General features: G+C 41.8%; 1 protein-coding gene across 3 annotated transcripts in view; it reads right to left on the reverse strand.

The window, feature by feature from the left end:
- The window catches only part of CA10 (carbonic anhydrase 10), a 599,631-nt gene that overhangs the window by 12,650 nt on the left and 568,253 nt on the right, over positions 1-18,728 (reverse strand). For all 3 annotated transcript variants that reach the window (XM_036837746.1, XM_036837745.1, XM_036837747.1), the window contains 2 exons: positions 11,325-11,420; positions 6,104-6,176 (listed from right to left, as the gene is read on the reverse strand). In XM_036837746.1, coding sequence (XP_036693641.1) covers positions 6,104-6,176; positions 11,325-11,420 — 169 coding nt within the window. The remainder of the gene's footprint in view (positions 1-6,103; positions 6,177-11,324; positions 11,421-18,728) is intronic.

The following is an 18,728-nucleotide window of genomic DNA, read 5'->3' on the forward strand; positions in this document are numbered from 1 at the left end:
GTCCCATGCAGGAGCTGGGTTTCATTAGAGTAAACAGCTCTGTTGTTTGTGTGCCCTGTATTGCATTCACCTTGACTATAACTTTTATTTAGTTTTATAGTGACCTGCCTCCCACCCTCCAGGAAGCTGGATTTGACCACAACATACCTTAGGATAATTTAGAAACACATGTTATCATGCACCTGGTTTATACCAGTCAATGTCCAGGTAACTGACCTGTTGCCTTGTTTAATCCTCATCCCAACCCTCTCAATGTCAGTATTAGTATCCTCATTTTATTGATGAGGAAATTATCTCAGAGAGGTTAAGAAACTTGCCAGAATTCACACAGCAAAGAAGTGGTAGAGCAAGGAGCCCAGGTCTGCTTAGTTCTATATCTCTTCACTAGAACACATTGCATCCCATAAGTATAGTGGCTTTTACCAGAATGTTGGCTTCCAAAATTCCCAGTCCTTTTGGCAAGATTCTCATTCTTTCCTTCTTTTATGGATTACCTGGCATTGATTTTCTCAACTGGCTCAATAGAATGATTTTGCACAATTCCTTTTTTTCTCCCTAGTCATCTAATGTATGTTCAAATCAAGCAAATGGATTGTGTGCCTACTGGCTGCCATTTTGTAGCGATTTCACCCCATGCTTCCATGCTTACTCCTGCCTCTTTGTACCTCCTGAGCCAGTTGATGAGACAGACATACCAGAGCCTCTTCCAGGGTAGGATTTAAAAGATATCTTTAGAAATGATTTACAATCTTAAGTCATGGGGATCTTTCAAAAGTGAGGATATGTCCGCCTCTCTTCTCTATTTATTCTCTCCCATGATCTCACCCGGTTTAAATGCCATCTGGATCCCAATGACTTCCACATTTATATCTGTAGTTCTGTATCCTGAAATCCAGACTCATATATCCAACTGCCTACTCCACACCTCTTCTTTGACGCCCATCTTGAGTTTAACATATTTGAAATTCTGATTCCCTTCTTACCCATGAATATGCTTCATCCATAATCTTCCCCATCTCAGATGATGGAAAAGTCTTCCTTCCCTTTGCTCAGGCTAAAAACCTTAGTAATACTTGACTCCTCTCTCTCATATCACACACCCAATCTGTCAGTAAATCTCTTGGCTCTACCTTCAAATTATACCCAATCATTTCTCATCACCTCCCCCAAGTTGGCCTGATCACGATCAACATTGCTGCAATCATCTCCCAACTTTTGTTCATGCCCCTATAGTCTATCCAAGCAAACAGAGCGATCCTTTTGTCAGGAGATCATGTCACTCTCTGCTCAGAGTCTTAGATTGACTTTTCATTATAAATGGCCTCAAAGGGAAAGGCTGATGGGGAAGATTGACCCATCTAGTACCAATCTCTATACCTTCTCTGGTTTCTGTATGTGCCCAATAATGGCAGTGCCACTGTGTTCCTTTGAATGACAGTGGTTTCCACTGGTAGTCGCATGCCAAGGGACAGACAGGAGCTGCAGGGGGCTTAGGATGGTGTGAGCCTGAACTTTTAAAGTGCCCACAAGTTCTGTGCATAGTTTATTCCCTTCCAGAGTGGAAACAATTGCAAAAAGCAAAGAGATGGCTCTTCAAACTGAACTAAAGTTGGAATTAAGAGAAGAACATGCCAATAAGCTTCATGTAATGTGAAAGTATCAGCATTACAACTAGTTTTAACAGCTCAGAGCTTAGCTTTCCTTGCTCCTTAGGGAGGAAGACAGTAGGAAAGTAAGAGCATAGAAAAGTCCCCGGGAGGACCTATGATGGAATGCTTGCTCTCCCACTATGGATGAGTAAATTATTGTTCAGGAAATGTTCACTCCCTCCCAGACCCAACTCCATGGGAGTATTTTGATGAAGGGCTTGGCCATGTGACTTGCTTTGACCAGTGAAAATTGGATAGAAGTGACAGTGTGTGAGTTTCAAGCCTAGGTCTTAAGGAACATCACACATTTCTGACCCCCAGCATAAGAAGTACTTGATCCCAGAAAAATGAGAGGTATGTGGAGCCGAGTTATCCTAACTGACCTGCAGACCTACAGAGCCACTCCAACCAACCCACAGATGCAGTAGTGAGAAATCAATGCCTATCTCTGAATGCTTGTTTACTATGCAGAAGTTGCTGACTAATAGAGCCACTCACTAGATGTGTGTCCTTGACAAATGGCTTCACTTCTTAGAGCCTTGCTTTCCTCATCTATAAACTGGGATAACAATTGTACCTATTTTGAGGATGGAATTTTGTGAGCACAAGGTAAGGTGCTGCACATGAAGCTCTAGCACAGAGCCTAGAGTGCAGAAAGTGCTTGGTTAGTATCTCTTCCTTGTTCCTGATGCTGAGCACTTTGCAGAGTGGGTACCACATCTGCGTGAGTGTGGCAGACTGAAGCTATGCTAGGGTGTAGTTCTGGGTAGCAGCAGAAGAACGGGCTGGTTGGGAGAGTGGGTGGGGGCCAAGGTCAGTTGTCCCTAGGTAGTGTGTTTGGGTGGCAGCTGTGGGGACCCATTTCTTTCTTGCTTGCTTAAAAGTATGAAAGCAGGGTACTCTGATAGTTTCCCCTGAGCAGGTGGTGTTGTCTTTGTCTCTACCAGAATTCATGGGCCAATGAATAACATGCTCTTCCTGTAGAGCCTCCGGGGGGACTTCCATGCTTGTGTTTCCTACACACTGGTTGTGTCCTCGTGCATGACTCCTGTTTCAGAAACTCCCCTTCTTGCTGCCTGCTGGTCAACCTTCCAAGGGCTGACTGCCCTGGGGCGTTCAGCTGGAGGGAAGAGTGCTAGTGCTTTCCTTCTGAGAAAATCAATCCCTTTCAGCCACAGTGTCCTGGGCATCACAGTGTCTAGGCCATTCCCACATGTCGGGCCAATAATTATCCCTGCAGTGTTACTTCCTTCAGATATGTGATAAGTGTTCCTGGGAATACCTCCATTATTCCCCAACAGTGTAAAAGCACAAAATACCTGTGATTAGGGACGTAAAGTGGTTACCTTTCCCCATACTGGGTCTCTTTATCTTGCTTTAGTTCCCTTTGGCCCTGACAGATAGATGAGGGGACAAGAGAAGGGGGCGCCCCTGCTCTCTCTTAGTCCCACTTCTAGGAGCCTATATCTAGGGCAGTGAGGGCATTTCTTCAAATATGCTTCTGTATAAACTCCTTAGCCTGTTCTCAAGATCCTTCAAGATCTGACACCAGACCATCTTTCCTGCCATTCCCTCTGCCCCTGTCAATGCTACTGTAGGGAACCATTCATTTCTCCATTTATTCAGGCCATCATGAATGTTTATTGGATGTGCTGTGGGCACCAGAGGAAGAGCTGATGAAGGCAAAGTTCCTTCCTTTGAACTACTGAGTCCTTTAAATGCTCTCCTTGCTTTTGTATATGCTGCTTGGAATCTCCCTCCCTCCCTCCCTCCCTCTTTTCTTGCATTCTTTTCTTACCAAATGTTTACTCGTCTATTCAGTGCTTATTGAATAGCAATTGTTATGTATAACCTTGCCATGAATTTTAGGCAGATTTTCTATGATCCCAAAGAGTTTTGTTCCTATTTTAATACATTGTAATTTTTACACAAATTAAAAAAAAATTTTTTTAACATGTATTTATTTATTTGGCTGTGTCGGATCTTAGTTGCGGCATGCGGGATCTTTCATTGTGGTGCTTGGGCTCTTCCTTGTGGCGCTTGGGCTTCTCTCTTGTTGTGGCACGTGGGCTCCAGAGTGCATGGGCTCAGTAGTTGTGGTGCACGGACTCTTTAGTTGTGGCGCACAGGCTCTAGAGTGGCAGGTTCAGTAGTTGTGGTGTGTGGGCTCTCTAGCTGTGGTGCACGGGCCCCAGAGCTCGCAGGCTCAGTAGTTGTGGCACGTGGGCTCTCTAGTTGTGGCACACGGGCCCTAGAGTGTGCGGGCTCAGTAGTTGTGGTGCATGAACTTAGTTGCCCCACAGCATGTGGGGTCTTAGTTCCCACAACCAGGGATTGAACCCACGTCCCCTGCTTTGGAAGGCGAATTCTTAACCACTGGATCACCTGGGAAATCCCCTGCTATACAAATCTTTATGAAACACTATGATATGTCTGTCTCTCTGACTAGAGAGTGAGGGACTCATGGATGGGAAACATGTTCTATTGATCTCTCTATTCCCTGGCACTCAGGACCACTTAATAAATACTTGTAGCTAATATTTAGTGAACAAATGAATGAAGGTCTTTGGTCTTAACTTTGCTGTCCTCTTCAGCTATTGCCAAAGTCTGTCCTTCTCAGTTCCTACAGACCCAATGGGGATGAGTCAGCAGGAACACCTCACTAGAAGTAGATGAAGTTGAAGCTCCCCTCAGCCACAGAACTGCTATTCATCATTGTTTCCAACAAGATCTGTCACCCTGGCTCTCTAGCCCCTATTTGCATCAGAATTGATACCCGTTCATGAGAAAGGCCATCTTCCCATAGCACAAACCCATATGGATGCTTTCATCTTTGGCAGCAGCCACATCACTTAATATTAATCAGACCAGAGCTAGGGGGTGGGGCAGGGAGGGAAGTCCCACTAATGATTGACTCTGTAGCTGGCAATCTCTTAGATTGTGTGTTGAGGCTTAATGTGTGATTTCATGGCTTTTCATGGTCTCTAAACTGCAAATTCAAGATTATTTGAAAACATTTTATTTAATTTTTATGCTCTTTTAATCAAAAAAGTTAAAAAACTAATAATCCTTTATGGGAAGTTATAAAAACTATTTGCACACAAGACAGAAATATCTCCCTTTGCTGAGCAATCTAAGTTTGAACTTAGAGAGGACTCCATAGGGGTACTGATGAGGAAGGGTGGGATGGTTTTGGAGATAATTCTTCTAGGTGATTCTCCAGGTTCATTCATCACCGCCAGCGTCCCCAACTCCAACCTCTTCATATGGAAGTGACTTCATATGGGAACGAGTGCCTGTGGGGAGGGCTGGTGTCTGGCCCATCTTTTTATTCCAGGAGCCTCACTTGGTGCCTGTCATGAGGCAGGTATGCAGGAAATGCTTGCTGAATGGATGGATAATTGAACAAGAGAAGGTTTCTCCATACTCTCCTTCCAGCAGTCTGAGGTGAGATCTGTAAGCATTCATTCTGTCTTTCCACGTCACCATTGGAGGTAGAAGCACCAGTGGCCTCCACCAAGTGAGGACATGCAAAGGGGATGTGGGGTGTTAGAATGTTTGTGTGTTGCTTTTTACATTTGCAAAAATCAGGTTCAGAATCCTAGATTTAGAAGGACCTTAGAAATCTGAAGTTCAACTTCTTCACTTAACAAATGAGGAAACAGAGTCAAAGTGAGGAAGTTCCTTGCTTAAGAACAAAATTGGCACATGAATTCCACTTTTCTGGTCACTCCTAATTAGTTAAAAATTTTTTTCCTTGTACTGTTTTCTTTCATTCCCTTGGTGTGTGCTATTTCCCATAACTATCCCCAAATCTTGCAACCTCTGGGATTGCTGTGGAAGACAGTAGCATCCTTTCCCCTCTACTCCCTTCAACTTTGCACTGTTCTCTCTTTTTTGCTTAAGGATTCTGGGGATAAAACACTCTAGAAACCCAAGGAAACTGGACAGAGTTCTCTAGGTCATCGTATCACAGATGGAAATGAAGAAAAATGCCACCCTCCTCCACCTGAAAGGGAGACCCAATGACACAGAGAGGGAGATGTGGTCTTGCTGAGGGCTTCTGGATGTTTTGAAGTTGGATCCAAACCACCTGGTGAATGCTTTTTCAATCACATAATTGGCAAAGCCCCAAATGTGTCCAGCTGACATGGTAGAGTCTGTCAGCTGGCAGAGTCCCCCAGCTCTTTACCAATCCATGGGATAATGATGACCATCATCATAATAATCATTATTGCCTTAGACAGGCGTGGATGACAAAGGCACTCTGGGGGCTTCTGTTTGAAATGAGCTGCTTCTTAGCCAACCTTCACTCTCCAGAGTGACTTTCTACAGAATTAAAGGATCATGAAGCTGAAAGAGGCCCTTGGAGATCATCAGTTCTGCCTTTCCGCCTTCAGACAGGACTAACCTTTATAGAATATTTGCTATATAGGAAATTGAACCAAACTTACTTTTATATGTTATTCTTGTGATAGTATCTCTGTTGAGCATCCGATTAAGAAATGGGTTTGATGAATCAGAAACCTAGGGGAGAAAAGAAAATATTAATAACTGGGCAGTACTATTTCAAGATAAACATTGCCTCCATGAATTTACTTATTCACTCATATTTATTGAGTGCATAGCATGCTATAAACACTATGATGGCTGGAAATTCAGAGATCAAATATATAGAATCTACTTTCCAGAAACCACAGTCTAGAGAAAGAAGACAGGTAAATAACCTAATGCTTATAATTTAGTGTGAAGAGTGCTAGGATAGAGTTACAGGTATGATGATATTAGAGGAAGACCATCCACCTGGGGAATCATAGGCACTAAGGCCTGAGCTAAGTCTTGAAAGATCGGGGGAAGTTAGCAAAGTTCTTTGGTGGTATAGTGTGGAAAAGGAGGAAAGGTGAAGAAAAACATGACATACAGAGGATTGTGCACACACGGACATGGGAGAACTAGTCATGTCCAGTGAAGTATTTCAGTGTAGGTGAAGGTGAGAGTATGGGGGAAGGATGCGAGGTAAGGATAGAGAGGTAGGCAGGCGCTAGGTCATGTCAGGCTTTGAGTGTCATGTTAGGGCATTTAAACTTTACTCTGTAGGGATGGGGAAATATCAGAGGGTTTTAAGTAAGTAGTAGGGAGTGACATATTAGGAAGGGGATAGTTATCCAAGTAGAGAGTGAGAGAAAGAGTACCCAGAGTGGGGCTTCCTTCCCTGGTGGCGCAGTGGTTGAGAGTCTGCCTGCCAATGCAGGGGACACGGGTTTGAGCCCTGGTCTGGGAAGATCCCACATGCCACGGAGCAACTGGGCCCGTGAGCCACAACTACTGAGCCTGTGCGTCTGGAGCCTGTGCTCCGCAACAAGAGAGGCCATGATAGTGAGAGGCCTGCACACCGTGATGAAGAGTGGCCCCCGCTTGCCACAACTAGAGAAAGCCCTCGCACAGAAACGAAGACCCAACACAGCCAAAAATAAATAAATAAATTTATTAAAAAAAAAAATGAGTACGCAGAGCAGTGATATCAGGAGATGAAAAAGATCTCTAGGATATAATATAGAATCTTATACCACTGCTCAGTATTACATGAATCAAATATATCATAAGCCATGTCATTCATTCAATCAATCAATCATCCATCAATCTGTCCTTCCATCCGTCCAAAAAATATTTACCAAATTCCTATTATGGGTGACACATTTTATTAGATGTTCAGGGATCAGTTCCCATTTTATGCCCATGCTGTTAGGTCTCCAAATTCCTTGTTTGGAGAACAAGCCAAGTTTCCAGGGGCTTAAGCCAGGGAACCACAATTTGGAGACCGTGATGGACCCCCACAAGACTGTGTATACTGTTTTGTTAACAACTCCCTTTTTACTCAGCCTTTTTCTAGGGACCATTGTTCATCCTAGTTATTTTTCTCCTACCTTGCTCAGCTGTGCTCTGTAATTTACACCTCAGCTGCTAATCGGATGTTGTGACACATCAACATTTTAAATCTGATTTATTCTGAGGGTTGGAAAAATTGCAGCAGATGATTATTATTATTAGATAAGCAACAGGTAATTTTTAGTTTGCAGAAAGCACAGACTGTTTATTTTCCCTCCATCTGCCTTTCCTATCCCACGCAGTTTCCTGGGTGTGTTGTTGTGGTGAGACATACACCAAGGGGAGCTTGGTGAGTGACAATGTTCAATGGAGGTAAAATCCCACCCCAAATGGAGAAAAGTCCCAAATTAAACACTACTGATCCCTGGAAGCTTTAGTGCTGAATCCAATTTCTACTTTGACATCCTCTTCAGCTATTTAAAAGATAGCCTGAAGCTGCCTGTTTGTGCTGATGCAGCCCATGGAAGGAGAGACAAATATAGATTGTCATGGCAGGTGAGGAATCTGTCATGTCCCTTAATCGGGTACCTTGGTTTCCTGGTACCCGGTGAGTCTGGGCAGAGCTAACATTGGGATTAGACATTTTTGTGCTGATTAAAAATAATTGAAAAATTTCCAAAGTGCACACAGATGATTTGTGGGCTCTAGCGTGTTGGTTGTGTGGGTGAGAGGATAAAATATGTACTTGGAATAAGTGAGCTTAAGTGGGAAGTTAATGGTGTGTGATTGAGCAGCAATTATAGCCAAATCTCAGTTCCCTGTGGTCATAGGAAGGGTGGGGGATTAGGAGGGGACAGAGATAGGTAAAACCCACAGGTAAACAAATCTCTTGTTTTAACAAACAATTCCAATGCTTTTATGGCTCAGCTTTTGGGCCAGGGTGACATCTTGAGGGCTCAGCTGACCTAGATACGGGGCCTCTCATTTTCTGTTCCTGCCTACCTTGAGGCAGGAACTGGGGAGGGGAGGCAGAAAGATCAGCAGGAGGGGAGGGGTACCAGAGATTTTGTTCACGTCATTTCTAGGTACCAGTGTCCAGCACAAGCCTGGCTCATGCTCAGTCGGTGTTTGGGGATGAGTGAATGACAAGTCACAGCTTGGATAACTCACTGTGGAGCATCTGGGAGTTGATTATGTTGGACAAAGATAGAAGTGCTGTGGCTTATTTTGAGATCTAGCCAGAAAGCCTCAGGTTTGCTCAGGGAAAGAACAGAAGCATCCCTAAGAGCCAAACTGGCCTGAGAAGATGCAGGAGCTAGTCACCATCCTTTCACTGACCTCAGGGTCTGGGGCATAAGTTCCACTCAACAACCCGCAGGGAAGCAGCAGGACCTGCATCAGTAATCTCGGTGGAATGAGTGTTTCTGCAGGAGCTTGTGAAACACACCAGTAGTTTGCAGTTAGGAGGCTGACTTCCTGGTGAATAAATCGCACTGTCAGCTGTAATGTGCCTGCACTTCCAGGATGATATACACTGACTTAGGAGCTTTGAGCAAAGTGAGGCAATGTCAGTGGCAGAGGCTGAGGCACTCACCAAAGGTCAGGAGCTGTTGGGCAGCCCATGTTGGCCGTGAGAGTTACTCATGGAAGGCCTGGCATTGGGAAAGCCACAGGGGATGTGAGCCCCTGGACACGCATGGCGCAGTTTTGTGAAATATCTTTAGGCTTCATAACAATAAGCCTGACCCAGGTTGAATGCATCAGTGGCTATCAATATCATAATTGGGGGTGGTTGAGGGATATAGGTATTTACCCCATGTTTGTGGGCAGCATGGGGATGTGGGGGAAAAGTTTTTAAATGTTGTTTTCTCTTTTCTCCCTCCCAGCTCTGTGAATAAGGTCATTAGTAAGGTCATTGACTTGCTTTAAAGTCAAGCAAGACTTGGGTTCCATTCCTGTATGGGCTGTTATGAACTACATGAATTAGGATGGAATGTCAAAGATTCTCTGAACCATTTTCCTCATCTGCAAGATAGGGACATGATGCCCATGCCACAGGTTTATTATTAGGGTTAAATGATAAAATATATGTAAAGTACATATCTCAGTGCCTGACATTCAGGAATCCATTGTTTATTATAACAGGGTCTGTGATGATGCCAAGAGGTATAGAGCAAGGACTGGCAGGATCTGTCTGTACCAGGACCAGTTTCCTTTGGGAAGTCACATCAGGTGTTAAGAAGGCACTACAGCTTAAAAATGTACTTCCTGGGACTTCCCTGGTGATGCAGTGGTTGAGAATCTGCCTGCCAATGCAGGGGACATGGGTTCGAGCCCTGGTCTGGGAAGATCCCACATGCCGCGGAGCAACTAAGCCCGTGTGCCACAACTACTGAGCCTGTGCGTCTGGAGCCTGTGCTCCGCAACAAGATAGGCCACGATAGTGAGAGGCCTGCACACCGTGATGGAGAGTGGCCCGCGCTCGCCGCAACTAGAGAAAGCCCTCACACAGAAATGAAGACCCAACATAGCTATAAATAGATAAATAAATACATAAATAAATAAATTTATAAAAATGTACTTCCTATCTTTTCCATCAAAAACCCCTGTACTTTTCCATCAAAAACCCCTTCCTATTTTTGCCAATGACAAGCTGTGCGAGGTGGGGTTGGTGGCCAGTGGCAGCAATATGTCACTAATGCCTCTGTCCAATGTTCAGCTTTACTGGGGCCACCAAAAGGCCTGACCTGACCCAGGTGAGGGAGAGTAAGTTAGGAGGTGGTGTGTCCAGGCAGGACAAAGTGCTTGTTGCAAAGGGTGATGCTCTCGAGGAGGGAGGGGAAGTAGTGACTGGGGTTGTCCCTGCACTCATTCTTCTGAGTGATGCCTGGGGTTGGTTGCCCCTGCGCCCATTCTTCTGAGTGATGATGATGCCACCACAAAAGCTCTGTTAAAACTCACTAGTGCCAAATGCTGAATTTCTATTGACCGTCATCAGATTCCAAGTTCTGATTGGAGCACTTCCTCTAATGGTCTGGTTAAAACTTCCCAAGGGCCTAGCACAGTGACTGCCAACTTTTAGAACTGCCACCCTTTGCTTTTGTTTTTTTTCCCTTTTGGAAAGACAGTTTCCTTTGTTTTTGTTTTTTTTTTTAATTTGCAAACTTGTTTCACTCAACAGCTGTCAAAATGTTAAAGGTAATTATTTTTTAGCAAATTAGAATTTGCTTGGTTGAAGGTTTGTTGTTGATGATGACTGTAAGAAGATGTGGAACCTCCCTAGAATGTCATAAAGTCAGCATTGGTGACCTTTGCTTAATTATTCACAAGGATGTTTACAAAGGAGAGGGACAATGGAAGGGAAAGATGATACTCAGAGCAATTGTGGGAAGCTGGAGGGAGTTGTTTAGTGCAGTGCCTGGAGGGAAGAGATATCTCACATTTTCCTTTCATCTCTTTTTCCAAGGGTTATCTGATGGACAGGTCATTAATCCTGTGGGGTGTCAGTGAGAAACCATCTCCCCTTCTATTGCTTCCTTCAGATACTTCTGCATGAGTGGGACCTAAAGCCTGCACCTGGATCCAGCACCCTTTTTCTCTCTAGGACAAAAGCTACCTGAATTCTCAGGCCCCAGTGCTCTGAAATGGAACTCATTGTTTTCACATCTCACTGAAAAGGGCTTTATTTTTCATGAATCTCATGGAAATAAAAGTCACCCCCTGCAGCTTTTCTTGGGCATAGATATTACCTCTGTTGCTATTTCTAAGATCCAACAGGACCGTAAACTGATATTCTGATTGGGGTGGGAATGGCAAGAAGAGAAGAATGAAGGAATGCAATACACTTACTTTTATAAATATAGAAACTACCACCAATCCATTTGGACTCTTTGCAGCTTCTGTGACATTGGTATATAACTCATGGTTATAGTGGATGAGCTGCACCTGGCAGGAGGGAAAAACAATAATAAGAACAACAATCTAACATTAAAAGATGTGAGGTATGGCATATCCACCCTACATAAGGGTAAACTGTAAAGTACATTATAGAACAATTGGAAAGATAATCCTATAATTGAAGAGATTTCAGGGATACGATCTCTGTGTGTGTGTGTGCATGTATAAAATACATGCACACACACACACACACACATACAAAAATATCCATACATATTTGCAAATGTTTTCTGGTAACAATCATGCATTTAATAAGCTTGGTGCCCATCTGGCTCTGGCTTCATCCCAGCACATTTTCCCTAAAGCGTGTGTAAAGTGAATTTCCCTTATTAGGAGCAGAACTGCCCTACAGGGTTGGACATGTTTCCAGGCTGCACCAACAGCTGCCATTGACAGCAAATAAATCTTCTTCATGGCCATGGACAAGCAGGGAATTGCTAGGTCCTGAGTCAGCTCAGTGACACTGAGAGGATACTGGCCAGCCTGCAAGATGCAGTGCTCCTGATGGAGAGAGAGCTGATGGCTTAGGCTCCTGATGCACCAGCCTGCCCAGGTCACCTGATTGTGCAGGACTTAACTTGCTCCTCATTGAATGAAGATCAGCAATCTGCCTGTTGAGCCCTTGTGCATTCATTTCAGGCTGTGGTTTTAAAATAGTTTTTTTTTTTTTTTTTAACAGTATGGAAGTATAATTTTGTAACAAACTAAAAGAAATTAAAAAAACAAAAGTTCCCCTTCCCCACCTCTTTCTAATCCCATTCCAAGCAATATGATTATTAAGAGTTTAGTACTTATTCCAGATTTTTTTTGTGCTTATTAATCACACACACATATACCTGTAGAGTTTAAAAAACACTAAATGGATAAATTCCTAGAAACATACAACCTACCAAGACTGAATCAAGAAGAAATAGACACCTGAACAGACGAGTACAAATAAGGTGATTGAAGTAGTAATCAAAAATCTCTCAACAAAGAAAATCCCTAGACCAGATGGCTTTGTGGATGAATTCCACCAAACATTCAAGGAAGAATTCATACCAATCCTTCTTAAACTCTTCCAAAAAATAGAAAAAGAGAGAACGCTTCCAAACTCATTTTATGAGGCCAGCATCATCCTGATACTAAAGCCAGACAAAGACACTGCAAGAACAGAGAACAAAAAGCCAATTTCCCTAATGTACATAGATGCAAAAATCTTTAATAAAATAATAGCAAACCAAACTCAACAACACATTAAAAGGATTATACACCATGACCAAGTAGGATTTATTCCTGGGATGCAAGGATTGTTCAACACATACAAATCAATCAGTGTGATATACCACATTAATGTAATAAAAGATAAAAACCACATGACCATCTCAATAGATTCAGAAAAAGCATTTGACAAAATTCACCATCCATTCATGATAAAAAATCTCAAAAAAACAGAAGGAACTTACCTCAATACAATAAAGGCCATATATGAAAAGCCCACAGCTAACATCATAATTAATGGAGAAACACTGAAAATTTCTCCTCTAAGATCCAGTACAAGGCAAGGATGCCCACTCTTGCCACTTCTATTCAACATAGTCTAGGCAAAGCAATTAGACAAGAAGAAATAAAAGACATCCAAATCAGAAAGGAAGAAATAAAATTGCCTCTTTTTGAAGATGAAATGATCATATATGTAGAACACAATAAAGACTCAACCACACAAAAAACTCTTGGCACTGATAAATGAATTCAGTAAAATTGTCGGATACAAATTCAGTATACAAAAATTGGTGGCATTTCTTTACACTAACAATGGACTATCCAAAAAGGAAATTAAAAAAAACAATCTCATTTACAGTAGCAACAACAAAAATAAGATACTTAAGAATAAGCTCAACTAAAGAAGTGAACAACTTGCACATTGAAAACTATAAAACACTGATGAAGGAAATTAAAGAAAATAAATGGAAAGACAGACCCATGTTTGTGGGCTGGAATAATTAATATTGTTAAAATGTTCATGCTACTATAAGTGATCTACAGATTCAATCCAATCCCTATCAAAATTCCAAAGGCATCGTTTACATAAATAGGAAAAAAACCCTAAAATTCATGTGGAACCACAAAAGACCCTGAGTAGTCAAAGTAATCTTGAGCAAGAAGAATGAAGCTAGAACAAAGCTAGAGGAATTACATTTCTTGGTTCCAAAATGTATTTCAAAGCTATAGTAATTAAAACAGTATAAATACATATGCATAGACCAATGGAACAGAACAGAGGGCCTTGAAATAAATCCAAACACTTATGGTCAACTGATTTTCGACAAGGGTGCCAAGAACACATAATGGGGAAAGGACAGACTCTTCAATAAATGATGTTGGGAAAATTGGATATCCCATGAAAAAGGATGAAATTGGACCCTTATCTCATACCACATACAGAAGTCAACAAAAATGGATTAAAGACTTATATGTTAGACTTGAAACTATAAAACTACTAGAGGAAAACATAGGAAAAAATTTCTTGACGTTGGTCTTGACAGTGGTTTATTGGTTATGACAGCAAAAAGCACAGGCAAGAAAAGCAAAAACAGACAAGTGGGATTGTACCAAACTAGAAAGCTTCTGCACAACAAAGGAAACAATCAAAATAGTAAAATGGCAACCTACAGAATGGGAGAAAATATTTGCAAACAATGTATCTGATAAGGGTTAATATCCCAAATATCCAAGTAACTCATAACAATTCAATAGCAAAAAAAAACAAATAACCTGATTAAAAAATGGGCAAGTAATTTGAATTGACATTTCTCAAAAGAAAACATACAAATGACCAATAGGTACTTGAAATAGTGCATAACATCACCAATAATTGGGGAAATGCAAATCAAAACCACAATGAGATATAACCTCACACTTGTTAGAATGGCTATTACAAAAAAGACAAACAATAACAAGTGTTGGTGAAGATGTGGACAAAAGGGAACACTTGTGCACTGTTGGTGGGAATGTAAATTGGTGCAGCCACTATGGAAAACTGGATGGACGTTCCTCAAAAAATGAAAAATAGAACTATCATAAGATCCAGCAACCCCATTCTGTGTATATGTCCAAAAGAAATGAAATTTGGCTCTTAAAGAGATATCTGCACTCCCATGTTCGCTGTAGCGTTATTCACAATAACTAAGATATGGAAACAACCTGCGTGTCCACTGAGGGATGAATGGATAAGGAAAATGTGATACATACCCCTCCCCACACACTGGAATATTATTCAGGGATAAAAATAACTGAAATCCTGTCATTTGTGACAACATAGATGAACCAGATGAGCCAGAAGGACCTTATGCTAAGTGAAATATGCCAGACACAGAAAGTCAAATACTGTATGAACTCACTTACATGTAGAAGCTAATAAAATAGTCAACTCATAGAAGGAGAGAATAGAATGGTGGTTGTCAGGGGTTGAGCAGAGAGGGAAATGAGATGTTTGTCAAAGGGTACAAAGTTTCACTTATGAAGGTGAATGAGTTCTGGAGCTCTAATGTACAGCATAGTGGTGATAGTTAACAATATTGTATCACACGCTTGAAATTTGCTAAAAGTATAGATCCTAAATGAAATCTTTTTTATTTTTTTAACATCTTTATTGGCATACAATTGCTTTACAATGGTGTGCTAGTTTCTGCCCTACAACAAAGTGAATCAGTTATACACACACATACATCCCCACATCTCCTCCCTCCCGTGTCTCCCTCCCACTCTCCCCATCCTACCCCTCTAGGTGGTCACAAAGCACTGAGCTCTTCTCCCTGTGCTATGCGGCTGCTTCCCACTAGCTATCTATTTTACATTATGGTAGTATATATAAGTCCATGCCACTCTCTGACTTCGTCCCAGCTTACCCTTCCCCCTCCCATATCCTCAAGTCCATTCTCTATATCTGCGTCTTTATTCCTGTCCTGCCCCTAGGTTCTTCATAACCACTTTTTTTTTTTTAGATTCCATATATATATATATATGTGTGTGTGTTAGCATACGGTATTTGTTTTTCTCTTTCTGACTTACTTCACTCTGTATGACAGACTCTAAGTCCATCCACCTCACTACAAATAACTCAATTTAGTTTCTTTTTATGGCTGAGTAATATTCCATTGTATATATGTGTCACATCTTCTTTATGACCCAGCAATCCCACTACTGGGCATATACCCTGAGAAAACCATAATTCGAAAAGAGTCATGTACCACAATGTTCATTGCAGCTCTATTTACAATAGCCAGGACATGGAAGCAACCTAGGTGTCCATTGACAGATGAATGGATAAAGAAGATGTGGCACTAAATTAAATCTTATCACACACACCACACACACACACGCACGTATCTATGAAGGGGTGATGGATATGTTATTTAGTTTGATTGTGGTGATCTTTTCACAATGTATACATATATTAAAATATCAAGTTGTATACCTTAAATGTATACAATTTTCATATGTCAAAGATATCTCAATAAAAATAAAAAATGAAAAGTGAAAAAACAATGGAAATGGAATCATTTTATAAGTAACTGTGAACTTGATTTTTAAAAATTTTTTAAAGAAATTAAAAGTAATCTGTGGCTATCTTTCTAAGTCAATGTGTATGGATCTACCTAAATCTTTCTAATAGCCATAGAATTCTCCATCACATAAATGCCTCATAACATATTTAACCATCCTCTCACTAATTTTTAGGTTGTTTCCATTTTTTTTTTGTCTCTCGGAAACAATGTCACAGCAAGCCTTGCATTATCTTTCTATAATGGTATTAGCATTTTCCACAAGCTGATTTGAGAATCTAATAAGATGGTGCATGTAAAAGTGATTTATGACTCTGAAAGTATAAAGAGTATTCATTATTCCCAACATCCTATGTTGAATTTAAAAAAGAGGTGTAGTTTTAGAAGCTGAGAAAGTCAATGATCTAAAAAGGGTACTTTTCCTTGATCTTTGAATAAAACATCTCTAACAGAGTGAATTGCAACCTTCACTGTGCATCCAGTTCACCTGGGTGCTTTTAAAATCCATCTATACCTGCGCCCCAAATTCTGATTTGATTCATTTAGGGTGGGAACAAGGCACTGGTGTTTGTTAAAAGCTCTTCAGCTAGAGGGCAGCTGGAGTGGAGAATGAGTGCAACATAATCAATGAGCATCAATATCCCATCACTGTCCACTCAGATGGATGGTCTGTTGAATCTGATAATATCCTGAACATCTTGAATCAGTAGAGCTTCTCATGGAGGGAGCACATGTTATTGCTGCTCTTGAAATATCCTATTTGTTTATTGCTTCTTCACTTCTTGTGAGTTTTGCCAATGGTGGCAGATGGTTATACAGCAGCTACTCTGCCATCAAAAGGCAACTGCAGGCAGGGGTTAGTGAATCTGCTCTGCCTGTGCAGGACGCAGGCCAGGCAGGCTTACAGGCCTGTGCTCATCAATCTCCCTCCCTACCTCCCACCCACACAGTCAGGACTTTCTGTAGGTGGAGAACCAGGAGCTATAGGGGGATCTGCCACACCTCCTTTCAGTGTTGAGTAAGCTTCTTAATGAGAATCAAAACACATCCTGCCATCTGCTAAGATGTTCCCACCAGGTGACCTAGAAAACCACCTGGGGATGTGCCAGTTCTTCAAGGCATGCCTTGAAATTTCAGTATATTCTGAGAACTAGGCTTTGGAGAGCAGAGAAGTGGAAGGCAATCAAGTGGAGTGATTCTTCTCTCCAACTTATAAGACTGAAAAAGGTAGGAAGATGTCTCTTGGATGCCCCATAGGGTAGGATTCCGTAGGGGCCAGGGTTGTGGCAAGTATAAGGGTGAGGCTGTGCTCTGCTCTAAGCTCAAGTTAGCACATTTGGAATTTTGATCTGAAGTCTTGCCTCCTCTATGTTCCAAGGTAAGTTGGCTAAGATTCTGAGATCAGGGTGAACCACATGAAATTGACTTTTTGATTTGCAAAAATGGTGATTTTATAGAGTTAACATAATCTTAAAGCTATTTTGAATACAGCATACCCCCACATGCCCACGCATGAATTACACGTTAAAAAGATGACATAGTACTTTCCTACTCAATGTGCAGTGCAGGGACCAGCAACAGCCTCAGGATCTGGGAACTTGTTAGAAAAATGCAGAATCTTGAGCCCTACTCTAGACCTCCTGAATCACAATCTGCATTTTAACAAATTCCCAGTGATTTGAATGAATGTATGTTATTAGTAGTTGAGAAGTACTGGTTTAGCAGATGGTGCTGGCTAGTTAGCAGGGCCCTATTTTGTCTGGCTGTTCACCCTCCTTCTGGTTCACTTCAGCTGAATTTAAGGGTACATACATTATGTATGTTGGAAGATAGGCTGAGTTCAGATCATAAGAGGCTTAGACTAGGAGCCAGGGAGGGGATTAGAACAGGAGATAATAACAGGGAGAGACCAGAGGTAAGGAGGATATAGTTTCAGGTGGTGGTCCTTAAGGTGGAGAATGTTCCATAGGACTTTGTAGTTTATAGGATGTGCATGTGAGTGGTGAGTGGGCACCAAGTGATCCCCCAGGTCTCAGACCAGTCAGGACCACCAGAAGACCCCAGGAGGCAGCTTGGCAATGGCCAGGCTGCTTGTTTCCACCTGTCAGAACACAATTTTGGCATCAAAGGCAAGAGAGACATTCATGCATCAACAACAGGGCTTAACTGTGAAAAAGCACTGCTTCCCTTTCACCTGCTTCCCAAGGTCCTTGTCAGTAGCAATTATAATTCCTGAAGCTGTTGATTTTGTTTTTCCTCAGGCAGGCACAGTGGGGCCAATCAAATACACACTAACCACACACACGGTGAATAGGTGTGGGTGGGTCTGGGGGAAGGCGATCTGCTGCTTGTCCTGCTATTAATTTGGGATTGGGGAGCAGCTATGTGCAAATCATATCCTGCTAGGAAGAGAGTATAAGATTGGCAAGTGGGTTCTGAAAGTGATGCCTGTGGATTGCCTTTTGCCATTTATGGGTAATATTTTAAAATCCAAACCCTACAAAGTCAGAATTTTGAATAATTTTGATGAGCACTTCAGCTGTAGTTTGAACACCAACTTTGGAGCTTACTCAAGGTAATCAAAGTGTCTGATGTGACATAGGAGATTTATAAGTGAATGCTTGACCTTCTGAACAAGTGTGTGAGGCAACTAGAACTGCAGGGACAATGTTGAAACTGCTTACAAGAACAAACTCTTTTGGGGCTAATGATGACATTCTATTTAAACACCACTTTTAGCTATTCATTAAAG

The sequence above is a fragment of the Balaenoptera musculus genome, chromosome 20 (genome assembly GCF_009873245.2).
Source record: "Balaenoptera musculus isolate JJ_BM4_2016_0621 chromosome 20, mBalMus1.pri.v3, whole genome shotgun sequence".
NCBI lineage: Eukaryota > Metazoa > Chordata > Mammalia > Artiodactyla > Balaenopteridae > Balaenoptera > Balaenoptera musculus.